Below are 25,092 nucleotides of genomic sequence, written 5' to 3' on the forward strand. Positions count from 1 at the left end.
GTGACCAGCGCCAAACCTATTTTTAGCCTAAATGCGATACGTCCTCTCGACCAATCAGAATTCAGTGAGCGTTCTATGCGATCCAACATGGCGGCGCTCTGAAGCGGGAGAGTTTTTTGTGTCGTCCGTCCGTTCAACACGTTCAGACTGAACCATAAAAAGCATTTGGACAAGATGAATTGAATATTAACCAAATGTGTGGGTCTGGGTAAAAAATGTAATTTTCCTGAAAACTATTAAAATGGATTTATAGCGTTTTGGAAAAAAGCTCCTCCTATGTTTTCTGCTTTGCTTCTTTCCTGATCAGGCTTTACTGCCTAGTTTGCAATGTAGCCACCTAGTGATTTGATAAGTCTTCTTAAAATGAATGCATTCATGTGATAATAGAATCAGAAGAATAACCTTTAATGAAGAAAATAAAGATAGTAAAAAATAATAAAATAAAAAGGAAACCATAAAGATGTGTCCTCCAGTTCCAAGTTAATACTGCATGGATGTCCAGATCATCACGCTGGCGTTCGTAGAGTCTAACAGGCTCCTTTCATTTGGCATTTTGACTTCCTGTAATCTTGTTTGACCTATTGTAGGTGCTGTGACTTCATATTTTTGGGCTTTTGCAACACACTGTACACTGTCGAAATGTCTGCAGGGTGCTCCGCCTCATCCAGGGGGGTGAACTTTGAAGGTGATGGCTTTCGCACGTTCTCATCTGCCTCCGTATCTTTACCGCTGTCACTCTTGTGTAGAGAGGAGTTCTCATTGGGTGCCTGTAAGACGCTGTACACAGAATCTACTTGCTGACTTTGCTTGGAGCCCAACTCCTCTCTCGGGCTGCTGGTCTGGCAGGGTGTGGGTGTGGGATCCACGTTTTCATAACAGACCTCAGCCTGACTGGAAGAGGAGGAAGAGACTCTGGGCAAAGGTTGCGGCTCTGCCTCCACAGGCTGGCTTCGTATTATCGGAGCAACAGACGAATCTGCCTAGAATAATGCAGTAAAATATGTTTTTAAGTCACACACTTGTCATACAATCACAAGACAACTGCTAAAACTCAATTTCACATCCTGAGGAAGTATTTTATATGCAATTTAAAAAAATGCATCATCTTCTTTTGAAAATCCTTTAATTTTACTTAGACAAAAATGTAAAATATTGCTTCATTAATCCATCTTACCTGATGGCGATTACGTTCGGTTGAGAGCCTCATAACACAGACAGCAAATGCAAAGAGGCACACAAACACTGCAATAAATATTATCACTATTACAGTGGGTGGTTCTGGTGCTTCTTCCTGCTCAGGATTAGATTTTCTTAAGCCTGGAGAGATATGGAAATACATTTTTTAGTAGATGGTTCCTGCACCGCCTGAATGGATGAGGTTATGGCCTAGAAATGACAAGAATGAGCGGAAAGAAAGAGCTAAAAGTTCATCTGTCATTGAGTGATCAAGACATAAATAAATCATCACATAATACTTACACGTTGCCTCTACGCTTTCAGAGACATTGCTTGTACTGACGTGGTTGTTGCCACTGCAGACAATAGCTTCGTTGTCATGGAAGATGGTCATGTTGACCTCCCTGAGTAATGATGTCTGAGACTCTCTGCAACTGTATTTGTCACAGAAGGACAACATCCAGGCATCTTGGATGGAGCAGTTGACCGTGATGTTGCACAATCCAGCAGACAGGTTGGAGCGCAGTCCTGACACCCTGATGACAGGTTTGGGAACAGATTCTGCAACATCCACGAAAGCAGATAAATGGTATTAGGTCATTTGTTGGCACCCTCTGGTGGCAACTAGTAAGAATCACAACAGCATCCATACACAACACCAAGTTCACGCATGGGTGTCAAAGTGATCCAGTAAAGGGCCGTGTGGCTGCAGGTTTTCATTCCAACCAATCAAAAACACACCTGGTCCAACAAATCAACTGTGTGGAGACAGTTCAGGTGATTGAATGAGTCGAGTCAGGAGTGTTCTTGCTTGGTTGGAATGAAAACCTGCAGCCACACGTCCCTTTACTGGATCACTTTGACACCCATGGTCTAAGGCATTGGTGTCAAAGTGATCCAGTAAAGGGCCGTGTGGCTGCAGTTTTTCATTCCAACCAATCAAAAACACACCTGATCCAACAAATCAACAGTTCAGGTGGTTGAGTAAGTCGTGTCAGGTGTGTTTTTGCTTGGTTGGAATGAAAACCTGCAGCCACACGGCCCTTTACTGGATCAGTTTGACACCCATGGGACTTTTTTCTGTATTTACTGTCAACAGCATTTTCCTATACTGCCTATATCAGCAGCTGCCTCTGATAACACCTAATTTGGGGTTGAGCCAGATTGGCTCCAGCACCCCACGACCCCGAAAGGGACAAGCGGTCAAAGATGAATTAATGAATGAACGACAAAAAACATTCAACCTGAAACCAGGAAACTAAAAAAAGAGCTAAAATAGTTTAAAAAAGACACATATTGTGTGAAATACTAATATGACAACAGGCAGGGGTCTATAAAGGCTACAGGATGCAAACAATGTAAACTGGACTATAGACTTTTTTTGAAGTCACCAGAAAAGTATAGACTCATGCATTTTCCGGAGTGGCTGAGGATAAGCATATATCATTCATGTCGTGAAAGGTTCGAGAACATTTTAAAGCGGGTGTTAATCTGCATCTGCAAGATACATAAACAGTGTGTGCCATTAGGACTCCCATTGTAATCTCAAATAAGGAACTCTGCAGACCAAGGAAACCCATACACCTGCTGAAGAAAATGTATTTCAAACTCACCTTGAACAATTAGTCTGTGGGTCTCAGTCGATTCTTTAAAGTCAGAATCATAGAAGGAAAATGTATAGATGCCACTGTCTGTCTCAGTGAGTTTCCTGATGCACAAGGAGTGGTTCTCTGGATTATAATGCACCTTTTCTGTGTACTTGGGCTTGATGATTGTACCTAAAACAATAACTTCCTCATTAAAAAGCCACCTTTCTTGATTATACGGGGGTGATTTTCCAACTTGTAGACATAATGAGCTGTGTTTCACGCGGTAGTGGCTCATTGGCGGGTCCTCTGCCTTAATCCCTGAGAGGAAACATTACATAGTATCATTAAAAGCAATTGTCTCGAAATACATCACAGCATATACCTTAAAACTACTAATTGGAGCAATAATGTGACAAAAATTACCCTCAGATTCATGTTGTATACATGGATGTAAAATAAAAGTCCCTCTCTAGCTTTTTATTTTCTTCATGCAGGACAAACACAGAGTAAATTATACCATGGCAAGCCTTACCACAATTTATATGTGCCAACTTTGAATTTGTTGGGACAGCAGAAAAACTCTGAAGCCATTTTTTATAGTTCATAAGCACTGCAGTTACGCTGTGTAGGTCAGCATGGAAAATAAGACTTCACTGCTTATACTCTGTTTCTGTTCTGAAACCTCATCAAAATAGTTACAAAAACAGATTTATGCATTTATACAATTTGTATTCATCTTACCTGCAATAATCCAATAACTCAGAAGAAGAAGAAGCATTTTTAATCACACGTCTTAGCACGTAATGTCGAGTGTGAAAGTTTTAAGCAGGAAACAAACCGTACACGTAGCAAAGCGACGAGAGCAGGTGTAAGATATGCTTCAAAGCACAGGAAGTCCCCTACGGTGCAGCTGTCATTAAAAAAAGAAAAGAGAGTTCCAGTGAAAGAAAACTAACACTAATTTGTCTGAATTAAATTTGCCCTAATCGAGGAAAGTAAGGACGATTCTAAGGGCCTGTGACTGACAGGGGCCCACAAATATCAAATCATGAGGACGTTTTTGAACCTGTTTTTGAAAGTTGGCTTTTTAAGCAGCTGTTGGTGTGATTTAGCTGGAGCTAGACATTTCTCTCCCCATCTTGCCCGTGTTTTCCAGGTGTTAGCCGCCCTCCATGTTTTTCTTCCTCACAACTGACACGGGTAGTGACAGATGAAAACAAAGAGTTGAAACTAAAGGTGCAATCTGTATTTCTTATTTTCCACTTGTGATGTTATTCAGAACTGAACCATCATTGATTTGAGTCCTGTTCTTAACTATTATAGAGTCTAGACGGTTAGCCTTTATTTTCAAAACTTTTGCGAGTCATCGACCTCAAATTGTTGGGTCTGTGTTTATCATAGAGTGTGGTCTTTTACCTAGTTTGTGGCCTGAGGTATCTTTTGTTATGATTTAAATAAAATTGAATTGAATTGAATTGAAAAAGGTTCGGATAGGTAATCCATTGAGTCTCCCAAGAGTTTTTGCAGTGATGTTTTGGGCCTTTTATCTTTCATATTGTAGGCTATATTTGGTTCGTTGTAATCCTGTTTTAATGCACACAGACATTTTGTAAATAATACATTTATTAAAACAGCCACTTAAAAAGTGCATGCTTAAAAAGTTAGACCAATGTGAGTGATCCATATACAGTATACAGTAGACTTTACAGTATAAACAGGCACAATCCCTTTACCAGACACTGAAACTGAAATGTTTTCAGGGGTTTTGAATATTTTCCATTGAACTTTCCAGCAGATAATTTCATTGGAACAGTGGCACTTAATCCCAGATCCTTATACATTATGGATTTTAAATGACATCCTTTCACGGCCATTTAACCAAAACAAAAATGAAAAAGTTCCTAGCGATCTATCTTTGTTAAAAATGTATCTGCTTTTCTTTATTCCTTTGCTTAAAAATTCAGACTTAGTCTTATTTCTGTCCGTCTTACTTTGTAGTACCCTTGAACCACGACCATAATTTGATTACATTTTGATGAATCTGTCGCCATTTTCATGTAGAGTAAAAAGAAAAAGTATATACTTATACTACTCAAAAGCAAAAAGGCAGTTGATTAGACACATTGACATAATACACAGACACTTTCATTACCAATGTATGCAACAAAAAATGACAGCAGTAAAAACATGGGCGCACTGTGCTTTACAGAAATAACATTGTGCATTGACAATATAGTGAAAATGCAGAGCTGTGTCAAATGTCAGGACATAAAGATATGAAAAATGTTGAAAAACATATTTTTTATACACTGTACAGAGGTACATTAACACATAATGTACATACCATTTAAGGCGGTTCACAAAAAAAAGATTCATACACAAGTTACACGCATAAAAACACACATTCATACTCATAAACCCCAAAAACAAAATGTAATTATTTAATACAGTGCATTAAGTAGAGTTAGTTCAGTTATTCCCCTTATGTGAAATGCCACTTTTCTTTCAAGTTAAAGTGCTTTTAGTAACATTACTAAACATATTTACCCAAATAAACAGGAAATGACATTCATATCAAAGAGCACGATATTTCAGGTGCGACGAGTAACAATGTTGTTAGAAGCTATTGGGTACATAAAATACGACGCATTCCTTAAAAATCCTCCATTAAAAAAATAATATGGTTCCAGTACTTTCGCCACCTTTTGAAGGTTTTTTTTTATTATTAATTATTTTTAAAAAGGTCGGGAAACAGTACTGTGATTCAGTGATTAACAAGACAACTGCACTGCAAAAATCATGGTGTCGAGTCCGTTTCGCTGTAGATGAGTTCTTGTTTTCTTAGAACAGAAATAGAAATGTACTTTATTTTTCATGAATTAAATCGCTTTTCTTATTTCTCCTTGGGTCAAGGAAGAGACACCTATTTGTTGAAAGTTGTTTGTTTGTTTGTTTGTCTGATTTCTGCAACCCTACAGATAAATTCTAGACCGAAATGACCCGATAACAGATGATTTTTGCAGTGTGTGAGTGTCCTCCAGTTACAGTAAATCAAGTCCTTTCCAAAAAAAAGAAAACAAAGAAAATGTCTCTGTGGATGACGTCACGTTCGGCTGAATATTTGCACATGTTGCTTTGTAACTTGCTCCCTTTGAAGTCGGTTGCAGACACAGATATCTTCAGTATATTGTCCATAGACTGGCACAGTGTCTGCGTGTGGCGGGTGAGCGAGGTGATCCGCCATCCATATGTTTGATTTCTTCTCATATGCGCGGGCTGAGAGTGTGTGGGAGAAGTGTTTTTATGTGACAATGTGAGCAGCTTGTTTCTTCCTGTCTTCACCTGATCTCAGTTTCACATCAACTTCCTGTAACCACTTCCTGTTTTCTTCCTTCAAACATTACTTATACGTACGCTATGTGGGCTGCTATCTCTGATGCGCCCCCGTTCTCGCCCCTTCTCTTCCCCCCTGTAGTTCTCCTCCAGTCGCATCTTCTCTGGGTCCATCCCAGCCTCCTTGCCGCCGTGGTGGCGAGACGCCTGTGATGGTGGACTTGGTGGCAGGGCATGCTTGAAGAGGGGTTGGGTTTTGGTTTTGGCCACTTTGTCGAAGAAGGCGAAATCGGCCACATATTTCCCGGAGGGAGACAGGGAGACGACGGGGGGAAACTCGTAACCCCAGAGGATCTCATCCGGAAGGTAGGATGTCCGGACCTGGCAGGTAGCGGAGGTCGGCTCAACCGTGGCGCTCATGATCACTAGCAGCTCAAAGTCAGCCACGTCCGGGTCTGTCCAGCCACCACCTGGAGGATGGAGGAGACCTGAGGTTAAATAACTAACTAAAGAAAAAACTTTCATTTTGCAAAAGCAAGCATGTTTTTATATAAGTTCCCTCCTTTTGAAGCAGAAATTTGTTTCAATGCATCACAATACAGTTTTAACACAGCAAAGTGTTAAAAACTAATGCAGAAATAGAAAACCTGCTTGAAAATTGATAATCCATCACAGTAGACAAACAAAAGGATATCAATTAACTTAACAGTCATTCAAAAAGCCTTTCTTTGCCACCGGGGGGCAGGTGAAAAAGGGAAAACAACATGGCATATTGAATGATGTCAGCAAACAGTTGCTTTTGAGTCAAGTGTCTGGCCACCTGGCAAACATAACTCCAATATTTACTTAGTTTGTTGCGGTCTCCACTATCTCCTGAAGGAAGCATTAATTATGCTGCCTAAATCTCCATTACTTTCACCAGCTAGTCCTTAACTTTTGTTGCTGGACAGATAGAGTACACTGGGTTTATTAGAGCTTTTTCATTAAAACAGCTGGAAACCGGGTTATAGATGAGGGAATATAGATGTGGAAAAGAAAACCATAACAATCAGCTAAAATAAGATGAAAAGCTCAATAGAACACTGTGGGATTGTCACTACGGTTGTTTTTGTTTTTTTTAAGATTATTTTTGGGCAGTTTTCCAAGCCTTTATTATACAGGAAAGACAGGTAATGGGCTGAAGGGGGGGGGGGGTCATGCAGCAAAGGGCTGCCTCAAGGACCTTCTTCCTCTTTACACAGGGCGACTGCTCTAACCACTGTGCCACCAGTCGCCCCCACTACAGTTATTTGATCAATTGTCAATATACATAAAGCAGCAATACTATAGTATTATTTGGCCTCAGTGGAGCTCTGTTAGTTGTCTCATGTCATCGTCAGTGAGGTGTTTGAATCATCATATTGCCTGAATTGTATTTTAAGGTCAAATCCCAGCTGATGTAAAACAATGCCAGCCCAGGTCAGAGATTCATTCATTGAGTATTTATTGAGCATGTCCTGAAATTTCCAAAACATGAAAAACCCCCACTCGCTGCATGATTCCAAAAACACTGCACCGGATCTAACAAACACACACACACACACACACACACACACACACACACACACACACACACACACACACACACACACACACACACACACACACACACACACACACACACACACACACTTACTGAATACATTCCTCAAATTGAACACACCGCAAACAAAAAGCTGCCGCGCGTTAGAAACATTCCAATCATAAACATAGTTTAATACATTATATATTATAATATATTTTAAAAACGCATGCGGAGTATACTTGTCATTCATCGAGACACAAACCCAATAACACAAAGGACACACTGGAAGACATATGCGCTCTAACAAGCACACACCTGCATCAACAGGCCTCACTCTGAATGCAGACTCTGTCATCTGTCTAAACAGTCCTTCCTCTCACCCAGACCCAGTACCGCTCCCACCAGAGCAAAAACAGCAGGTTTCGCAACCGCTTGTACTCGCTGAGGGATTCTCTATATTGGCCTTTTGTGGGCGGCTCCATCTCCATTTATGTAATGTAATGATATTTCTAGCATCCTTAGCAGCATGGGTAGGAATGCTACTGCTGTATGGGTTGCCCTAAAAATTGGTACCACCCATGGGCCCCTTCCCCATGAGTTGTAATAACTTTGGTGATTCTCTCACTTTTCATGTAGCACCAATATCAGGTCAAAATTTTCATTTGTCTGGCACTCCAGGTAGGGAATGAGTCCTTACCCCAAGTGAAGAAGTTCAAGTACCTCGGGATCATGTTCACAAGTGAGGGGACGATGGATCGTGAGTTTGGCCGGAGAATCGGAGCAGCGGGGGCGGTGCTGCAGTCGCTCTAGCGCACCGTTGAGATGAAAAGAGAGCTGAGGAAGGCAAAGCTCTGGATCTACCGGTCAATCTTCGTTCCTACCCTCACCTGTGGTCATGAAAGCTGGGTCATGACCCAAAGAACGAGGTCGCGGGTACAAGCGGCCGAAATGGGTTTTCTCAGGAGGGGGTCTGGAGTCTCCCTTAGAGATAGGGTGAGAAGTTCAGTCATCCGTGAGGAACTCGGAGTAGAGCTACTGCTCCTTTGCGTTGAAAGGAGCCAGTTGAGGTGGTTCAGGATCATCTAGTAAGGATGCCCCCTGGGCGCCTCCCTAGGGAGGTGTTCCAGGCACATCCAGCTGGGAGGAGGCCTCGGGGAAGACCCAGGACCAGGTGGAGAGATTATATCTCCACACTGGCCTGGGAACGCCTCAGGATCCCCCAGTTAGAGCTGGTTAATGTGGCCCGGGAGAGGGAAGTTTGGGGTCCCCTGCTAAAGCTGCTGCCCCCGCGACCCGACCCCGGATAAGCGGAGGAAGATGAGATGAGATGAGATGAGATGGTACTCTAGTTTATGACCAAGATCAGCTGTGCTTTGTGTTTTGTGCGTATTAGCAAATGCTAACATGCTAAAATGTAAAACTAAGACAGTGGACATGGAAAGCGTACTGTGTCTGCTTAACATAAGCATGTTAGCATGTCCATGTGAACATTTAGCATTCCAATCTTTGCCCGCAACCGGCACACGTAGGGAAGTAAATCAACTGGTGCAGGGAAAATAACCTGGTCCTATACGGATAAAAGACCACTGAAATGATTAACAACTTCTGAACAAAACGAAAATCAAAAAGCCCAACAGAGTCTTTACCCCAGCCAGGATTTACTGGTCCAATTCTACACAGCCATAATCCAGAGCATCCCGTCACTATCAATTATTGTCTATTATGCAAACAGAACCCCGGCATACAATAAAGACAGAATTATCACCAGAGCACCAAAGATCGTAGGCTGCAAACTGCTCACTCTGGACTCCATATACACACAACGCAGCATCTCAAGCACAAGAGCACAAATGATCCTCTCCACCCAGCTTCTTCCGTAGCAGCTGATAAATACACAGTAGTCAGCCTTACTGTAATCGTATGACGAGTCATGTACTGTATGTTTGTTTTTTTTTGCACCTACATCCTCTGTTTGCACTGCCGTTGTATGTGGTGTGCTATCACAGCCATTGCACCTGCACTGAAACCAGTGTAGCCATGTGGTGACTAAAAACACATTTGAACTTGACAAGCTTAGTTTTAGTCAGCCAAAGCAGAGTTTCGTAATCTCTCAGTTGCCGGAAATAAAAAGTCTTAGAATGACTCACCAATGGAGTTTCACAGTCTGCACATTATATTTTCACATCATCCTTGTGTGGGACAGTGTATAGACTACACGGCTAAGAGGAATGTGTTAGTATATTCTAGCTCATTGGTTTGAGCGACCGTGGCGCCTTTTCAATAGAACATCCCCACAGTGTGCTGAACGCCTGATTCAGTGACTCATGGTCACATAATGCCAACCAGATTCACACGCTGTTGCACCGGACGCCACGTTTCAATGTTCTTATCAGACCAGATCCCTGCTGAACATCCCTTTAATGTAGTGCATGTTTAGAACATAAAGCAAGCTCTGCAGGGAGCTCTAAAGCTCTTTTCAAAGGACTACTGAGCACAGTAGCTAGAACTGTCCAAGAAATGATGACATGTCCATTAGGGCCACCCATCCATCCATGATCTATACGCAAATATCGTGTGCAGGATTGCAGGGAGCTGCGGAGCCTATCCCAGATCACAAGGGGCCATTTCGTAAAAATTTAAGTTACCAATTATTATTATTTTTTACCATAGGTTATAGATATATAGATATATATTGAACCCTCAGCATACAGTGTTTTTGTCAGTTTTACTTTGTAGTACCCTTGAACCAGTACCATAATTTCATTACATCTTGATGAATCTGCACATTTACTTCAACAAATTGTTCTTACATCTGCAAGTCAACGGCAGCATCTTATGGTCCCAAAATGATAAGGTATTAATAGTATGTTTTATGACTTCACTTTCGTATGTCGTGAGCTCCTTTAAGCTTCACTTCCTGCAGTTATGCAACAAGGAAAACACACATTTGAAGCAACATGGGGGGATTTGACAACAAGAAGTGGCTACTGCTACAGTAGGCACTTAAAATTACTGTAGTACTATTGACAGTATTATGCGTGCTGTAATATAACCCCTAAAATATGGCTCAAATGGATAAAAATAACTACTGAAGGGAAGGAAATGATGACAAAAAGAAAAAAGGCAGAAATGAACGTTGAGCATAAAGGTGCGGTGATTAGGGGATATAAGGAAATGATAGGAACTGATGATAAAAACAGGCTGTCAAGTGAAGCCAAGGAAATAAGCAATCTCCAGTAAATGAGCAGTGTGTGTGTGTGTGTGTGTGTGTGTGTGTGTGTGTGTGTGTGTGTGTGTGTGTGTGTGTGTGTGTGTGTGTGTGTGTGTGTGTGTGTGTGTGCGTGTGTGTGTGTGTAAATAACGCTGCGATCAGAGCACGTCAGTACTGATACCTTTGTGGTTTCCAGTGCTGAGAGGTCTGTGCTGCTGTAAGTGGATCTGTGCAGGCTTCGTGTCAGCACCCCAGACTGTACGGCATTGTACTCTAATGAGGGGTGTCTCTGCCGATCTCTCTCACACACATTCCAGCCAAAGAAACCCTCTTCTCCAGTGCCAAACCAGCCCAACTCTGGACAGTAAGAGGCAGCCAAGCATGCAGCACATGACTGTAAATACCAATACACCTACAGAGAGTACACATACATTCTGAATGTACAGTTATTCTCAAGAGACATATGAAACTTTTGTTTTCCATTAAGATATCGACCATTTCATAAAACATATTACACCATTTGACATTAAACGATTGCTAGTAGTAAATTGCTGTAAGTAGTTTTCATTGAATAATGCAGCTTCCTTCTGGGCCAAATACTTTGTTTTAGCCTTGTCTAGATGGTAACCAAAGATTTGGCAAAGTCTTGCACAATGATCAAGATTTGACCTCAACTGGTTAAGGTTAGGCACTGACCTTGAATGGATAAGTTCAGTATAGGTCATTGGGAAAGTCTCGTAATCTATTGTTTTGACTTATAATTGAAAAAATCTCAACTCTGCATTGGGCATGAACTGACAAGCTGAATTCAACACAGTGCCGATTTTCAAATTCAGAACCATCTTCATTGATTCAGAAAATCCAGAATCAATATTGAATCAAATTTTTTTTTTTTTTAAAAGAACCATCATCATCATCTTCAACAGCTTGTCCCTAACCGGGTCGTGGGGGGCTGGAGCCGTTTCCAGCTGACATTGGGCATTAGGCATGGTACACCCTGGACAGGACGCCAGTCTATCGCAGGGCACATAGAGACAAACAGAGACACTCACATTCACACCTACGGACATTTTAGAGTAATCGATTACCACCTGCATTTCTTTGGACTGTGGAAGAACTTGTGAATCAAAATCAAATTGATTCGGGACATCAGTGGCAATAGCCAATCATGCGAAATGAAAAAAGTAGTGTTAAAGAGAAGTTTTCATCTTGATATTTGTGTATCAAACCTGCCGCACAACTTGACATTAGAGCCATGTCCTACCTTTGGCTGCCCAGGCCCTGAGTGGGCTGTTGTCATCAATGATGTGGTAGAAAGTCAGAGGGATGATGAGGAAGGGGCTGTCACTCGACGTGTCCACCTGGAAGGGCACATTGCGCTGGTCCAACCGCACCGTCTCCCCCTCCTTTGTCAGGGACGTCTGAAGCAACTTCCCCGTCACCTGGGAGCCAAGATGGAGTCAGTAAATGTAGCCAAGAGGGTGCAGAAGGCATCCTGTAACCAAAAGGCCCCAGGTTTAATACCTGCAACGGCCAATATCTTCATCAAAGGCGATGTGTCCTTGAGCGTGGCACTTGACTGACAAATTTGTGTTTAGTTTTAGTTTAGATAGTTGATTTCGAATACGTGAAAAAAACAAAATTATCATACCAATAACCAGTCACCAAATGTGTCATTAACTACATTTTCATACAAGTCAGATTATAGCTGTTAAGCACTACTTTAAATAGCTTAGAGTTCTCATTAAATATTTTCATTTCCTTCGCTGCATTGGCTTCCAGGTAAGACTGTATACAATGACGGTGGGTACATATCCATCTTTTTATAAGGTGAAATCAATGACAAAGCTTTTCAAAAGCATACACAGGAGGTATTTTGGGTTGTGGCAGTGATACTGATGATACCCAAAAGCAACTTTCATACCTGGCACCCTAACAGCAGGCTTTTGCGCATGTTGGCAACTCGGATCATGAGGCAGGGCCGACCTTCATGATTTGACACAACAGCGTGTTGACTAAACTTTACGGTCTCTCCTCTCTTCTTGGGACGAGCGACCTGCAACAGGAAGAAAAACAAGTCACGGTTGGTAAAAATGTATCATGATTCCTGTTACTGTAAACTCTTCACATATAACCTTCAGTAATCATCTACAGGGCTTCTGATTTCCGCTAAGTGAGGAGATAACTGTGCTTATGCCAGATAAGAGTGGTAATAATCAACATTCTGATCATTTGTGAGCATAACTGATAAACCCGCAGTTGATGCCTAAAACTACTGATAGCTGTAATGACACAAGAGGTAAAGGAAGTACATGGCCCACAGTCAGCCGTCAGGTGAACGTCTGTCGAATTCTTGCAGTGTGTCCCGTACTGTTGGCACTAGTCTTCTTGGCCTTCATCAGCTAAATATCAGGTAAACATAACTTGTTCTGTCACCTTCAGGTTGTGGTGTTAATGTAATAAATGGTTAACAAGCATCCTGAATACATCCTGTCAGACTTCCTGTTTCCATTTTTGAATGGATCTTATGTTCTCTCATGAAGGCATCTACACAATCGTCTTTGCCTAGTTGCTGGTTGGCTGTTGGCTTTAGTCTGTACGATGTGTTCAAGTGCAACTTTTTGAGCGAGACACAAGCGACGTGAGGTGACGCAACAGTCTGTCTTTGTCTCCGCTAGTTCTAGATTTTGGTTTGGTGTGTCTGGGCCTTTAGGGTTAGGGGGGTTGTGGGGAATATGTCATGGAGCGCAATGTCTCAAGTCAATTATCCAATAAAAGTACTGAAAAGGAATAAAATTTGGTGAAATAAACCTCAAACTAAAAACATAATCCGATTACCTTTGCAAGGAAAGTGCCAGTGATAAAGATCTCCATCACCATGGTGATGACCAGCTGAAAGATAAGCAGGACAATGGCGGCAGGACACTCCTCTGTGATGCAGCGGAAACCGTAGCCAATTGTGGTCTGAGACTCCAGAGAGAAGAGGAAGGCTCCCGTTAGGGTCTTCACCTCCATTACACATGGAGTATGGTTGGAGGGGGGGTCAAATTCTGGAGAAAGGGAGGAAGGATTTGGTTTTAGGGGTGTAAACAAATCATCAAGGAACATTTTGTTCCCTCTTGTAATGTTCTGCTGGATCTTTCTGCAATTTAAAACAAATGCCTCTCTGTCTTTCTTCATTGTTAACTCGCTCACAAAAAGGTTATTGATTGTAATAGGTCCTTTTTTACAGCAAGCCAGAGGACATGGATAAGGACTTTATTTCAGATGAGTGTGGTTAAAGGGCCAATAAGCGAGATGTTTATATGACTTTTATATCTGTGGTGGGCTAATAAGGTTGCTGATCAACACCAACAACTCTACTAATTTTCCTGTTTGGTCAACACTTGGGTTCACCAAAGTTTGATTCAACCTGAGGGGGGACATAGGCTTCTGTGCCAATTTGCCAGATGTTTGCCAGTGGCACAAGGGGAACAGTCAGGAGATTTCATTCATCCTTTATCCTCCTATTTTCCTTTCCTCTCTTCACCATACCCCTTACCCAGTAGATCTCCATGCACCATTGCCACCAGGTACCAAAGCACTCCGAACACGAACCAGGTCCCAGCAAAGGTGGCAGAAAAGAGGAAGAACTTGTAGCGCCATTGCATGTCCAGGAAAGTCGTCCAGAGGTCACGAAGGTAGAGCGCCCCTCGCCCACTTACATGCTCGATGCGTACATTGCTTCGTCCGTCTTTGGAGAGGACGCGGCGCCTCCTTCGCAGAACATTGGACCCTACAGCTCCTGTTCCTCCCCCACCTGCTACAGAACCTCCGTTCCCTGCGGTGGAGCCCAGCAGGGGCTTGGTGATGTCAGTCTGCGTCTGGGAGTGACATACTTTCTGAGGGGAAGAGCCTTCAGAGGAGGGGGGGGTGGCTGAGGTCATGGCTGGTGCTGCAGGGGGTTGGGGACAGAGACAACAGGAGGTAAGGAGAAGAAGATGGGTGGGTAAAGGGGGTACACATTAAAAGACAAAGAGAGGTAACATGGCATTAAAGAAAGGACATGGGTTGTATGAGCGGTAAGATCAAGTGAACAGCAGGTGAGTCCAAATGAAAAGGTGCAGGATGTGTGAAAAAGAAGCAAAGAGAGAACATTTGATAAGGTTCATGACTGAAAAATGACATAGTGGAACTTTTTAGAACATTGGAAGCACATTTTTCAAATGGACAGTGTTGTGGCTATCCACGGTGGTCCATTTAAGCCCCCTTTTCATTTCAACGGAGGCAGCTGGCCTTGTCAAAATAAAAGCCTCCTTTCAGCATGAAGGCACAGCTGCTCTTTCACATTAAAAGTGATAGCGCAAGCTCATTCATGTGTTCGTTGCATAAGACTGCTTCTGAAGTAAGATGAAATGACATTAGACTGTTCTTCCACAAGCCGAAAAAATTAAGAAAACGAGTCATTCATTTTAAATCAAGGAAAACACTTATACTGGACCACCCTCTTCCATTCGACTGAAACCTTTTTTATACTCTACACTTTACTTCTTTGCCAGTTTTTACTTGATAGGGAGCTGAATTACGCAGCATGTGCGGCAGATGTGATGAATGTGCATTGTTTCAGTCAAATCTGGCTTTTCAGAGGTAGTTAGCTGTGGAGAGCTGTACAAAAAGCTGACTTTTGAATACTCAGAGGGCTGTTTTTCATGATTAGGTCTAGTAAAGACCTAGAGAACTCCTTTTGTAACCGGGGTATTCATGCCTGTAAACAGCTTCACAGGAGTATTATCAGGTTTTGCGTCTGCACATACTCCATTAAAAAACAAAAACAACTCAAGCTTTACCTTCAAACCGAAGGAGGATTTCACCATTGAGAGTAACATCACTACCAAGAAGACCAATTCCTGTCATAATTTTGTCCAAAAGTCGGCCACTTGTGATTTTGACAAGGGTGAACCGGGAAAAAAACTGTATTCCGATCAGTTGTGTGTTGGCGGAGGACCACCTTCTGTACCGCATGGCCAGTTACTCTGTCATTTTCCCATTCAACCCCTGCCCCTGTATACTTGGGGAACTTCAATAATCTGATTATTCCCTTAACGAGTGAAAGACCATTTCGGGTTACTGCTGTACATGTAAACGCACTGACTAGTTAAGTGATAAAAAAAAAAACCTGACTCGCCTGCACAGAGCCCTAACCTCAACCCCATCCAACACTTTTGGGATGAATTGGCCTGATGGTCTAACATCTGTAGCCAGCCTCACTGATTCTCTCGTGGGCTCAATGGGAGTAAATCCCTGCAGTCAGATTCCAAAATCTTGTAGAAAACCTTCCTTGAAGATTGAAGGCTACCACAGCAGCATGTTAACGCATGTGGCTTTCGGATTAGATGTTCATAAAACAAATACACAAATACATTTGGCAACATATTTATGTTAAATCGTAGTTCCCGTAAAACTAACTACACCATCACTCATTACTCAAGCTAAGTGCCTTACCTAACAAGTGTTGAGGGAATGCATGTGTCAGACAATGGGGATGTAATGTGATGGATCAGTATATAAGCGTCTGTGGGTCTTCAGGTGTCAGCAGTATATTGACAGAGTGAGAAGCCCCTCACATCACCCCCGGGTGCCATGGACACTTATTGTCACTCTACGCGTTGTCCTAACAGTTTTACCCTCGTCTGGTCTGCAGTTTCTCCACATCCTTCTTTTTCTTTCCTCCTCTCGCGCTCTGTTCTCTAAATGGCCCTTTTGTTTCAAACTGCCTCTGCTTTCCGGAGCGTATACGACAAAACCCAAAAACAAAACAACACAAACAAAAGCCTAAGAAACACAACGATCTGATACGCTCTGTCCTTTCCTGTCCTTTCTGACCCTTCTCTCTCCTCTCTCCACTGCTGGAGCTCACACTGAGTGAATGAATAGAGATCTGTGTGGATGTCTGTGCTCTGAATACTAAGATGTGGAGGGGGAGAGGGGAGAGGGAGGTGGGGTCAAGAGGAGGCCCATGTGATTGGCCGTGTTCATCTCCAGCTGAACTCTGAACCCCACAGAGCTCCAGCCTACACATACAGTAAACAAACACTCGTGTATTGGACATATAGACCTTTTGAACAGTTCGACACGATACAATGCCATCAATTGTACAAAGGAATGTTTGGTTTGAAAAGTCAGGACCATACACACGAATGCAGTGTCTAGCAAGAGCACATACATTTGTAGTATTAACTGATCTTATTGACCACTGCGGGGGCAACACAATAGTGACATTTAATCACCTTTGAGAGTCATGTTTCTAGGCAGCTTATGATTGGTAGTATAGTATTCACTTCACCTTTCACCTCTATGTTTTGAGGTGTACTACTACTACTACTACTACTACTACTACTACTACTACTACTACTACTACTGTATGTTTACCATCTAGTAGCTATCTTCGTCTCCATGCAGTTTTGTGCGGGGCAGGTAGTGTACAGTTCAAACCCCAACAGGGATTTCCTGGTTGGTCCAATAAGGAAGTGCCAAAAATTTCAGTTTTCCAAGTGTCCAATAGGGGCAGGTTTCATAACAGAACAGTTTCTCATTGACCCACAGCATCATTAAACCTGTTTAAGGCCAGGTAAAAAAAAACATTCTAGTCTGTATGTTTAGCTCATATCTCCATGACAACACTGAGGGGGGTGATTTTGTTTGTACCAGGCTCGTTTTTATTTTATTGGAGGTTAAAGTTTATGAATAATTAGGGGTACGGCCTCTTGAGTGACAGCTAGCTGTTGGCCCTCACTTCTCCTCAGAGGTATACGTCAGCCAGATGGGCGAACCCCCCCCCCCCCCCCCCAGCCCCCCACCAATGTCACATCGAGACCCTTTTTTCGCAAGAGAGGCAGAGTCAAGATGGCGACTCCCGTAGGCGAGTACGATTGGAAGTTGAGAGAACGGACCTTAACAAAGAGCCCACGTGCATTGCTTATACAGTCCATGGTTCAGTTCGATGAGAGAGGTGTGAAAAAAACAAATCAATGAATTAAAAACGTTAAATTGAAAGATGCTAAAATTCTTGTTCGGTGGCTACAGTGAGCTGTGACATAATCACAACTTATACAGTCATGAGCTCATTTACTGTGTGTCTTTTAAACAGGTTGACAATAATTCTTAGAACGCTCATTTCTTTGTTGGTTTTGGTCTTTTCTGGATTAATTTGTTAAAAATGTAAAACAACTCCAAGGCTGTAAACTGTAGACTTTGAACACTCTTATAAGTTTATAGACATCGCTATCTCCAGTCTTATAAACTGTTATACTAATATAAACTAAGTTATACCAATATCAGTAGAGCCAAAGCAGTGTTTGTGAGGTGTATAATTCCACTGACAGTAATACTGATGGATTGCGTCTCTTGTAAAAATGACTTTTTCCACACTCAAGGTTAGGATCTCTTCCTCTCTGTCCGGCTCTCCATCCCTCTCCTTCCCTCTGTCCTGTGCGCACAAGAATCCTTTGTTTTCGAGGAGATGAAAGGCACAAAAGCCACCATTGAAAAATACGACTGGGTGAGCGAGTGACTGAAAGAGAGTGCAAGTTAGACGGGGAGAGGAGAGCGGTACGGAGGGTTAAAGTGTGTGTGTGACTGTGTTTGATCGTGTGTGTGAGTATGCAGTGCTTGACATTGTGAGGGGGCAGATATGGGGGGGAAGAAGAGAGAGAATAATTGGTTTTGAGGCGAGGATTGAGAGAGAATTGAGCATCGGGTGACAAAGGGAGGGAAAGAGGAGAGAGCGAGGGAAATGGATGGTGAAGGAGAGAGAGGAAGGAGTATGTGGAGTGAAGGTGGAGGAATAAGATCTGTGACAAAAGACGGTCATTAGTATTCCAGAGGAGAGTAATCCCTTCCACTCAATGCCCCTGTCCAGTGTCCACAGCTATAAAGAACCCCTAGCAGCCAGTACACTGCACTGAAAAGACTCAATACAACACAAGTTGAATGGCTGTGACCACTGTCCACACCACAGCAGCCTCTGCACCACACAGAAAGGTCTGTCTACATTAACAACATCACCCCGGGCCATGCCAAGAAGGCATCAACTCAGCCAACACAAGACATTAAAAACCACAAACTTACTGGAGCCAAACTAAGCACTGCACATCACCATACAAATGAGCTGCGGTTGCGTCAATGTGTCCGACTGATTTCAGACCGTCTCATTAAGAGAGAGCCTCCTCTTTAGCAGGGCTTTGACCTGACTGACCTTTTTTTATTTGTTCCATTTCCTGTTTTGTCTCTTCGCTTCCAGTCGTTATTGATGGCTATATATAAGTAAAAAGTTGGATTTACATTTATCAAAGCGGGGAAATGCATCATTATGACTCCCACTACTTTTCTCGCGGGTATAGGTAGATGGTTGAGCTTAGGTATTGAATTTGAGTGGTTAGGGTCAGGATGGCCCATTAGTGAGGGAGGATTTGGAGTTCTCATACCTTGGTTAATAGACCTAGATAACGGCTTCAGTAACCGGAGTATTTGAGCATCAGTTTACGCGTATGCGCATGCTCTGTTGGTTATAACAGCCCTTCCCCACTCCATGGCAGTGGTTTCTGAACCTGAAATAGAATAAACCAGAATGCAACGGCGCCGAAAACAATGTGAAAAAACAACAAGAGTGTTACGTTTTAACCCATTTCTGTTGTAATACTGTTGAAAAGTCGTCCATGTTCTCCCCGCTTTCTAAGTTGTTGTGATTTTGACAAAGGTCAACCGGAGAAAAAGCCGTATCCCAGCCATTTGTACATACAGGGGGAACTGCAATAACCCAATCATTCACTTAACCAGGGAAAGACCATATCCCAATTACTGTTGTGCATGTAAATGCACTTTGTGAAACACAGGGCGTGTATTGCAAAAAAGGGGCTTTTCTAAAACGTCTTAGAGGTGAGGCCTAGGGTTTCATGAACCTTAAATTGGTGCAATTTTCCCCTGTGAAAACCATGCATCTCCAAAATATAGTGGAATATAAACTGGTGAGAAGACAATGATCTGTATTTGAGGGTTATTTGATAAAAGGAAAAGTATAGATCAGATGGATCGCTGTACAAACTGACTGACAAAGAGTCGTTGGAAACAAGATGTAATTATAAGCCATTCATACGTGATCAGACATCTATCGTGATATGTCTAGACACAGGAAATAAATGCAGAAACAGGAAGTATAACAGGGCGAAAGTTCAACAGAAAGCTGGGTTAAGCCACAGGTGGATGGTTTCATTTGTGGTTTCAGATGTTTACCATGCACTGAATCAGTGGAACTTACTTAAAATGAAATCAACATTTAAAGGCATCCATAAATGGTCATAAATGATCTTGTACATATCATCTTCCCTTCTCACATACCATCAGCTTTTCTCAAGCAAAGAAGAATGGCTTTCAGATATGCAATGAGTCTTAAGTTTATTTAGTTTAAGCAGTAGGAGCGTTTTCCCATCCCATAAATACTTAAACACTTTATTCTTCTGTTTATCTGAGAGTTACACTGGATGTTTTTAATTTGAGCTAAAACCTGAAAATCACTGGATGTGGAAATACAAAGCTTTACAAGACTGATAAGCACAAAAAACTAACCTGACCAACAACACATTCTTACTCCCCATTTGTCACTTACGGATGTTTGGTCAGGACCCTTCAGCGTCCTTTTTTAACGTGGTTAAGCTTAGGAAGACATTGTGGTTTGGGTTTAATTAAGTATGCTTGTTGTGTTACTTAGCTTGTTAAAATAGCTCAACGATTTGGTTTCACACAGGACACGGACGGTAAAGTAAAGATGCCTCACTTGAAAGTGACTTAAGTAAAAGTTAGTCAGTAAGTCACAAGTCAGTAAGTCACCCTCAAGAAATTAAATCAAAGTCTTAAAGTTGCTCATATAAACATACTTAAAGTGTAACTCTGTCACAAAAAATCATCCCATGGTCTTTTTCAGTACTTACATACATCAAATAAGCCATCAAGACAGATTTGGTCGTGTATGAACTATTAACGGGGAAAACCGGTAGAGTCGCTAACAGCCGGACGTGGCTAACACTGATTAGCTCTGGGCAGTACGGTGAAGGCGTTAAAACATCTTTTTTAACCACTAATACTGCTCAAAATAACACCAAACCTCTGCAGCAGCATGAGAAGAGTCCCTACACAGAAAACAAAGCATCAATAAGCTCCTTCCTTTTGGATTGACTTTGCTAATCCACTTGAATGGACTTTACTATGAGAGGAGCTGGTACAGGGGCCAGTAGGTCTTTCAAAACACTCTTTTAATAAACTCTGGGTTCTCTAACTACATTGTTGATGCTTTGTTTTATGTGTAAGGACTCTTCTCATGCTACTGCAGAGATTTGGTGTTATTTTGAGCAGAATTAGTGGTTAAAAAAAAGCTGTTTAATGTCCTCACCGTACTGCCCCGAGCTAATCAGTGTTAGCCACTCTACTGGATTTCTCCGTTAATAGTTACACAAAACTGTCTCGATGGTTTATTTGATGTATGTAAGTGCCGAAGAAGACCATGGGATGATTTTGCGCCAGAATTACACTTTAAAGACCACTGGTGCTGAGGGAGAGAAGGTTTCAGATGCTGTTTAACCATCGGACAAACACTTTGATCAAACACCTCAACACCGCAAAATGCAGTAGTTGTATATAACCATAATTATCTTACATCTACATTCAGTGCATTTGTATTGAGAACATTGTGCGTATTACACGTTAACATAATTTACCTTCACTTGCAATTTAACAACAGGAAGTAAATGTGACCAGTCGCCATGGTGATTCGATGTTTTGTCTTAATGTGTCTGTGTACAGCAGTCCATCCAAACCTCTGTCTGAATTTAAACACTCCCCTAAACCACTCGGCCCAGAATTAGGAGCTGAGGAGTTACGATGTTGACCCACATCAAACAGCTGTTGGCTACAATAAGCTGTAATTTAGGACTCAGTGGAAGCGAATGGTCTGTCTCTTTGCTGTAAATCGTCCTCAAAGGGAAGATGTGATTTGTTTTGACTGAAAGTTTCCGAGCCAAGACTTTCTGTAGACTTGGAGTTCACCATCGCACCTGTTGTTTCCACTGTGTTTTATACAAGCCCTGCAATATTTTCTGCTGCTGTGAGGACTGCACTACAACGTCTACAGTTCAACAGAAGCCAACAAGTTTTTGCATCCGGTACAGTATTAAATATTGTATATTTGGTTATCGCAGGGCACATAGAGACGAACAGAGACAGACAAACATTCACACCTACGGGCAATTTTAGAGTCATCAATGAACCGAACACCTGCACGTGTTTGGACTGTGGGAGGAAACCGGAGAACCCGGAGAAAACCCACGCAGACACGGGGAGAACATGCATATCATATATAATAAACACAATAAAATAACAAGTGTAATATACTTCAATATTGTTTATAGGGGCCTGCTTGAATTCATTTGGTTATTAATGCTACAAATGTAATAATATAGACCTATATAACTCTGTGTAGCAGTCAGACATAGTTGTACAGAATTATTAGGGGAACCTCGTCTATTGTTACCTCTAATATCCCTCCGCACTGTAAACACAACACAGTAGATGGAAGTTTTCTCTGATTATTCCCCACATTTCAACACCTACTATTAATATCGTGAGGACCAGGATTGTAGGAGAATAGCAAAACAAGGAAACAAAAGTCCACTGAGACAGAAACACTTAGTATTGAAGTACTGTAGGATTATTGCAGGGATTTTTAGTTGAGTCCATTTGATGGCATTAGCATGCAAACAATACACAATATTTTAATGTTTTAATCAATAATTCCTTTTGTTGTCTCGGTGAGAAGAAAAGCTACAAAACACATTGTAGCATTGTGATTTTATTTATCTTTTTTGGCTAGTTAATTGTCTTAGTCTGCTGTTCTTAGGTACAAGTATGTTATGTTACAAGTGGGTGTATATTGTCCTCTACTGTTCTTGTTCTGTGTTTGTTTACATTCAAAATGGATAAAGTGTTAATCGTAAAAAAAGAAAATGTGCATGTGTCTCTTACCTTTCTGTTGCCTTGTAAGATAAGTTGGACCACAGTTTGGAAACTTGAAGATTTGATCAGTTTCACTGTCCAGCAGACGTGAAAAAAAAAACAGATTAACATACAATCCAATCTGTCTTGGCGATCACAGATTGAAAAAGACGTTTTCACAGTTTTGAACTACGCGCACTTGTCGACAGCTCAAGCGTGTCTTACATCACCTCTCACTTTGACATCACATTGTTTTCTTTTGCGGTCCCTCTACGTTGTTGTCATCCTACATTAATAAAAATTCAAAAAATGAGAAAAACTCTTGGAAAAAAAAGCATGAAATCAGAAAAGAGGCCTGGGTGAGGATTAACCGGCGGTCAGTCAGTGTCTCCCAGCACACTGGTACTGGCAGTACCGGTTCTGGCTCACAGTTACTGGGTCATTATGTAATCAGATGAGCGCAGTTTGCACCTCTTCCCGCATGTGAGACTGAGAGGGAGCCCTGTGTGTCCGGACAGAGCGAAGTTAAAGAAGCTTGTGCTGTCCACTCCTCCAGGACCCCCATGCATGCCTCTCTATATAAACCCAAAACTATTCAGGCTGCCGCTGTTTCACGACATTTTTAATTCATTAATTCAACTCTCCTCCCAGCTTCTCCTCCTACCCTCCCTCTCTGTGTCTCTCCCTGACTGTACTCTATAAATGGGCCTCTTTGTTGCGAGGCCTCCTCCGCTGTTTCAGCCTTTGTCAACTTTCTCATGTAAATGTTTGATGGTTATAAGATACAAGCCTGGAAGTTGTTGCACTGAAACAGAGGTATTTACAAATCAAAAACACGGTGGGGGAAACAGGGCTCTTTTCTTGGGCACTTGGCTCGGTGCAGATTTGCGTTGGCCAGTGTGCGGTGAATGGATAATGTCGGTGCATCTCTGTGAGGCTGTGCCATGTCCGCCTGCAAGGAAGGGGACTCGGTTGTGTATAGGCAAGTACACGTGGTCCGGCTGTGAATGGACACCACGGGATGACCAGGACGGATTAAGTCACCAAAGTAAGAACCATTATACTGAAACACTGGCTCTGTGGTTGAATGTGTTGTAATCATAGAACTACAATGAGAGTGGAACATTCAAATCAACACAGCAGCCTTTGCCACGGTTGTGTCGACCCTAAATTTGTGAAAAATCTCATGAGACTTGCTGCCCGACGACCTATTCTAACTAAACCCATTCAAGGTTAACGCCTAACCTCGACCATCTTACCTTATCCATTCAAGGTTAACGCCTAACCTCGACCATCTTACCTTAACCATTCAAGGTCACGCCTAACCTTGACCACCTTACCTTAACCATTCAAGGTTAATGCCTAACCTTGACCATCTTACCTTAACCATTCAAGGTCACGCCTAACCTTGACCATCTTACCTTAACCATTCAAGGTTAACGCCTAACCTCGACCATCTTACCTTAACCATTCAAGGTCAACGCCTAACCTTGACCATCTTACCTTAACCATTCAAGGTCAACGCCTAACCTTGACCATCTTACCTTAACCATTCAAGGTCAACGCCTAACCTTGACCATCTTACCTTAACCATTCAAGGTTAACACCTAACCTTGACCATCTTACCTTAACCATTCAAGGTTAACGCCAAACCTTGTCATGACACATATGGTGTAACTCCCTAGAGTTAGTGTATGTCTCTAAAGCCTAATAGAGTTTTTTTATTCCAAAGAAAGTGAAAAGGGCAACTTGTCAACCCTCCATTCAAAGCTTGCCTTTTAACTTTGTTTTGACGTGAGTTAAATTTACCGAATGTTCAGATGAGAGTCCCCAGAAAGGGGCGCGAACGCATGAATCTGCAGCTGGGACACACCGCACAATAAACCCAGCACTGCGCAATATTCGTCCCGTCTGGTTTCACACGCACATCAATCTGGGAGGGCCCCTCCAACCTGCCAGCGAGTGTTGTTCCTCCTCAGCACCCTGTCTCGTCCTGCAGAGTGTGGGGCTCCCCTTATCCGGAGCGATGGGGCCCTGCATCCACAGGGGCCCAGATTATATGAGTGTGTTTACCTTCTGGGTGACGATTTTATGAAGATTTGGCTCCTTTTCGGTCAGGGTCATCCTACCCTTCACCTGAAGTCATGTAATAGCTGATAAATAAGGTGAAAACAAATACATCAAAATTATTGTGACTTTTA

The 25,092-nt window shown here is 42.2% G+C and overlaps 2 protein-coding genes across 3 annotated transcripts; both read right to left on the bottom strand.

The window, feature by feature from the left end:
- Positions 1–473: 473 nt before the first annotated feature.
- LOC310964391 (uncharacterized protein) lies at positions 474–3,573 on the bottom strand. Of its 2 annotated transcripts, none has more exons than XM_083937503.1 (5): positions 3,507–3,573; positions 2,790–3,083; positions 1,480–1,737; positions 1,175–1,317; positions 474–980 (listed from the first exon to the last, which is right to left on the bottom strand). In XM_083937503.1, the coding sequence occupies exons 1-5, from the start codon at positions 3,541–3,543 to the stop codon at positions 579–581; spliced, it is 1,134 nt and encodes a 377-aa protein (XP_083793629.1). In that variant the 5' UTR covers positions 3,544–3,573; the 3' UTR covers positions 474–578. The 2 variants fall into 2 exon arrangements, with proteins under 2 accessions (XP_083793629.1, XP_083793630.1); XM_083937504.1 differs by having other exon boundaries at positions 1,175–1,310; positions 1,476–1,737.
- A 1,695-nt stretch (positions 3,574–5,268) lies between these two features.
- On the bottom strand, positions 5,269–23,369 carry kcnj10a (potassium inwardly rectifying channel subfamily J member 10a). The gene is made up of 6 exons (XM_083937400.1): positions 22,922–23,369; positions 14,415–14,807; positions 13,712–13,923; positions 12,798–12,929; positions 12,138–12,315; positions 5,269–6,568 (listed from the first exon to the last, which is right to left on the bottom strand). The coding sequence occupies exons 2-6, from the start codon at positions 14,797–14,799 to the stop codon at positions 6,159–6,161; spliced, it is 1,317 nt and encodes a 438-aa protein (XP_083793526.1). The 5' UTR covers positions 14,800–14,807; positions 22,922–23,369; the 3' UTR covers positions 5,269–6,158.
- Positions 23,370–25,092: the final 1,723 nt, after the last annotated feature.

Source organism: Echiichthys vipera, assembly GCF_963691815.1.
Source record: "Echiichthys vipera genome assembly, chromosome: 22".
Taxonomy (NCBI): Eukaryota; Metazoa; Chordata; class Actinopteri; order Perciformes; family Trachinidae; genus Echiichthys; species Echiichthys vipera.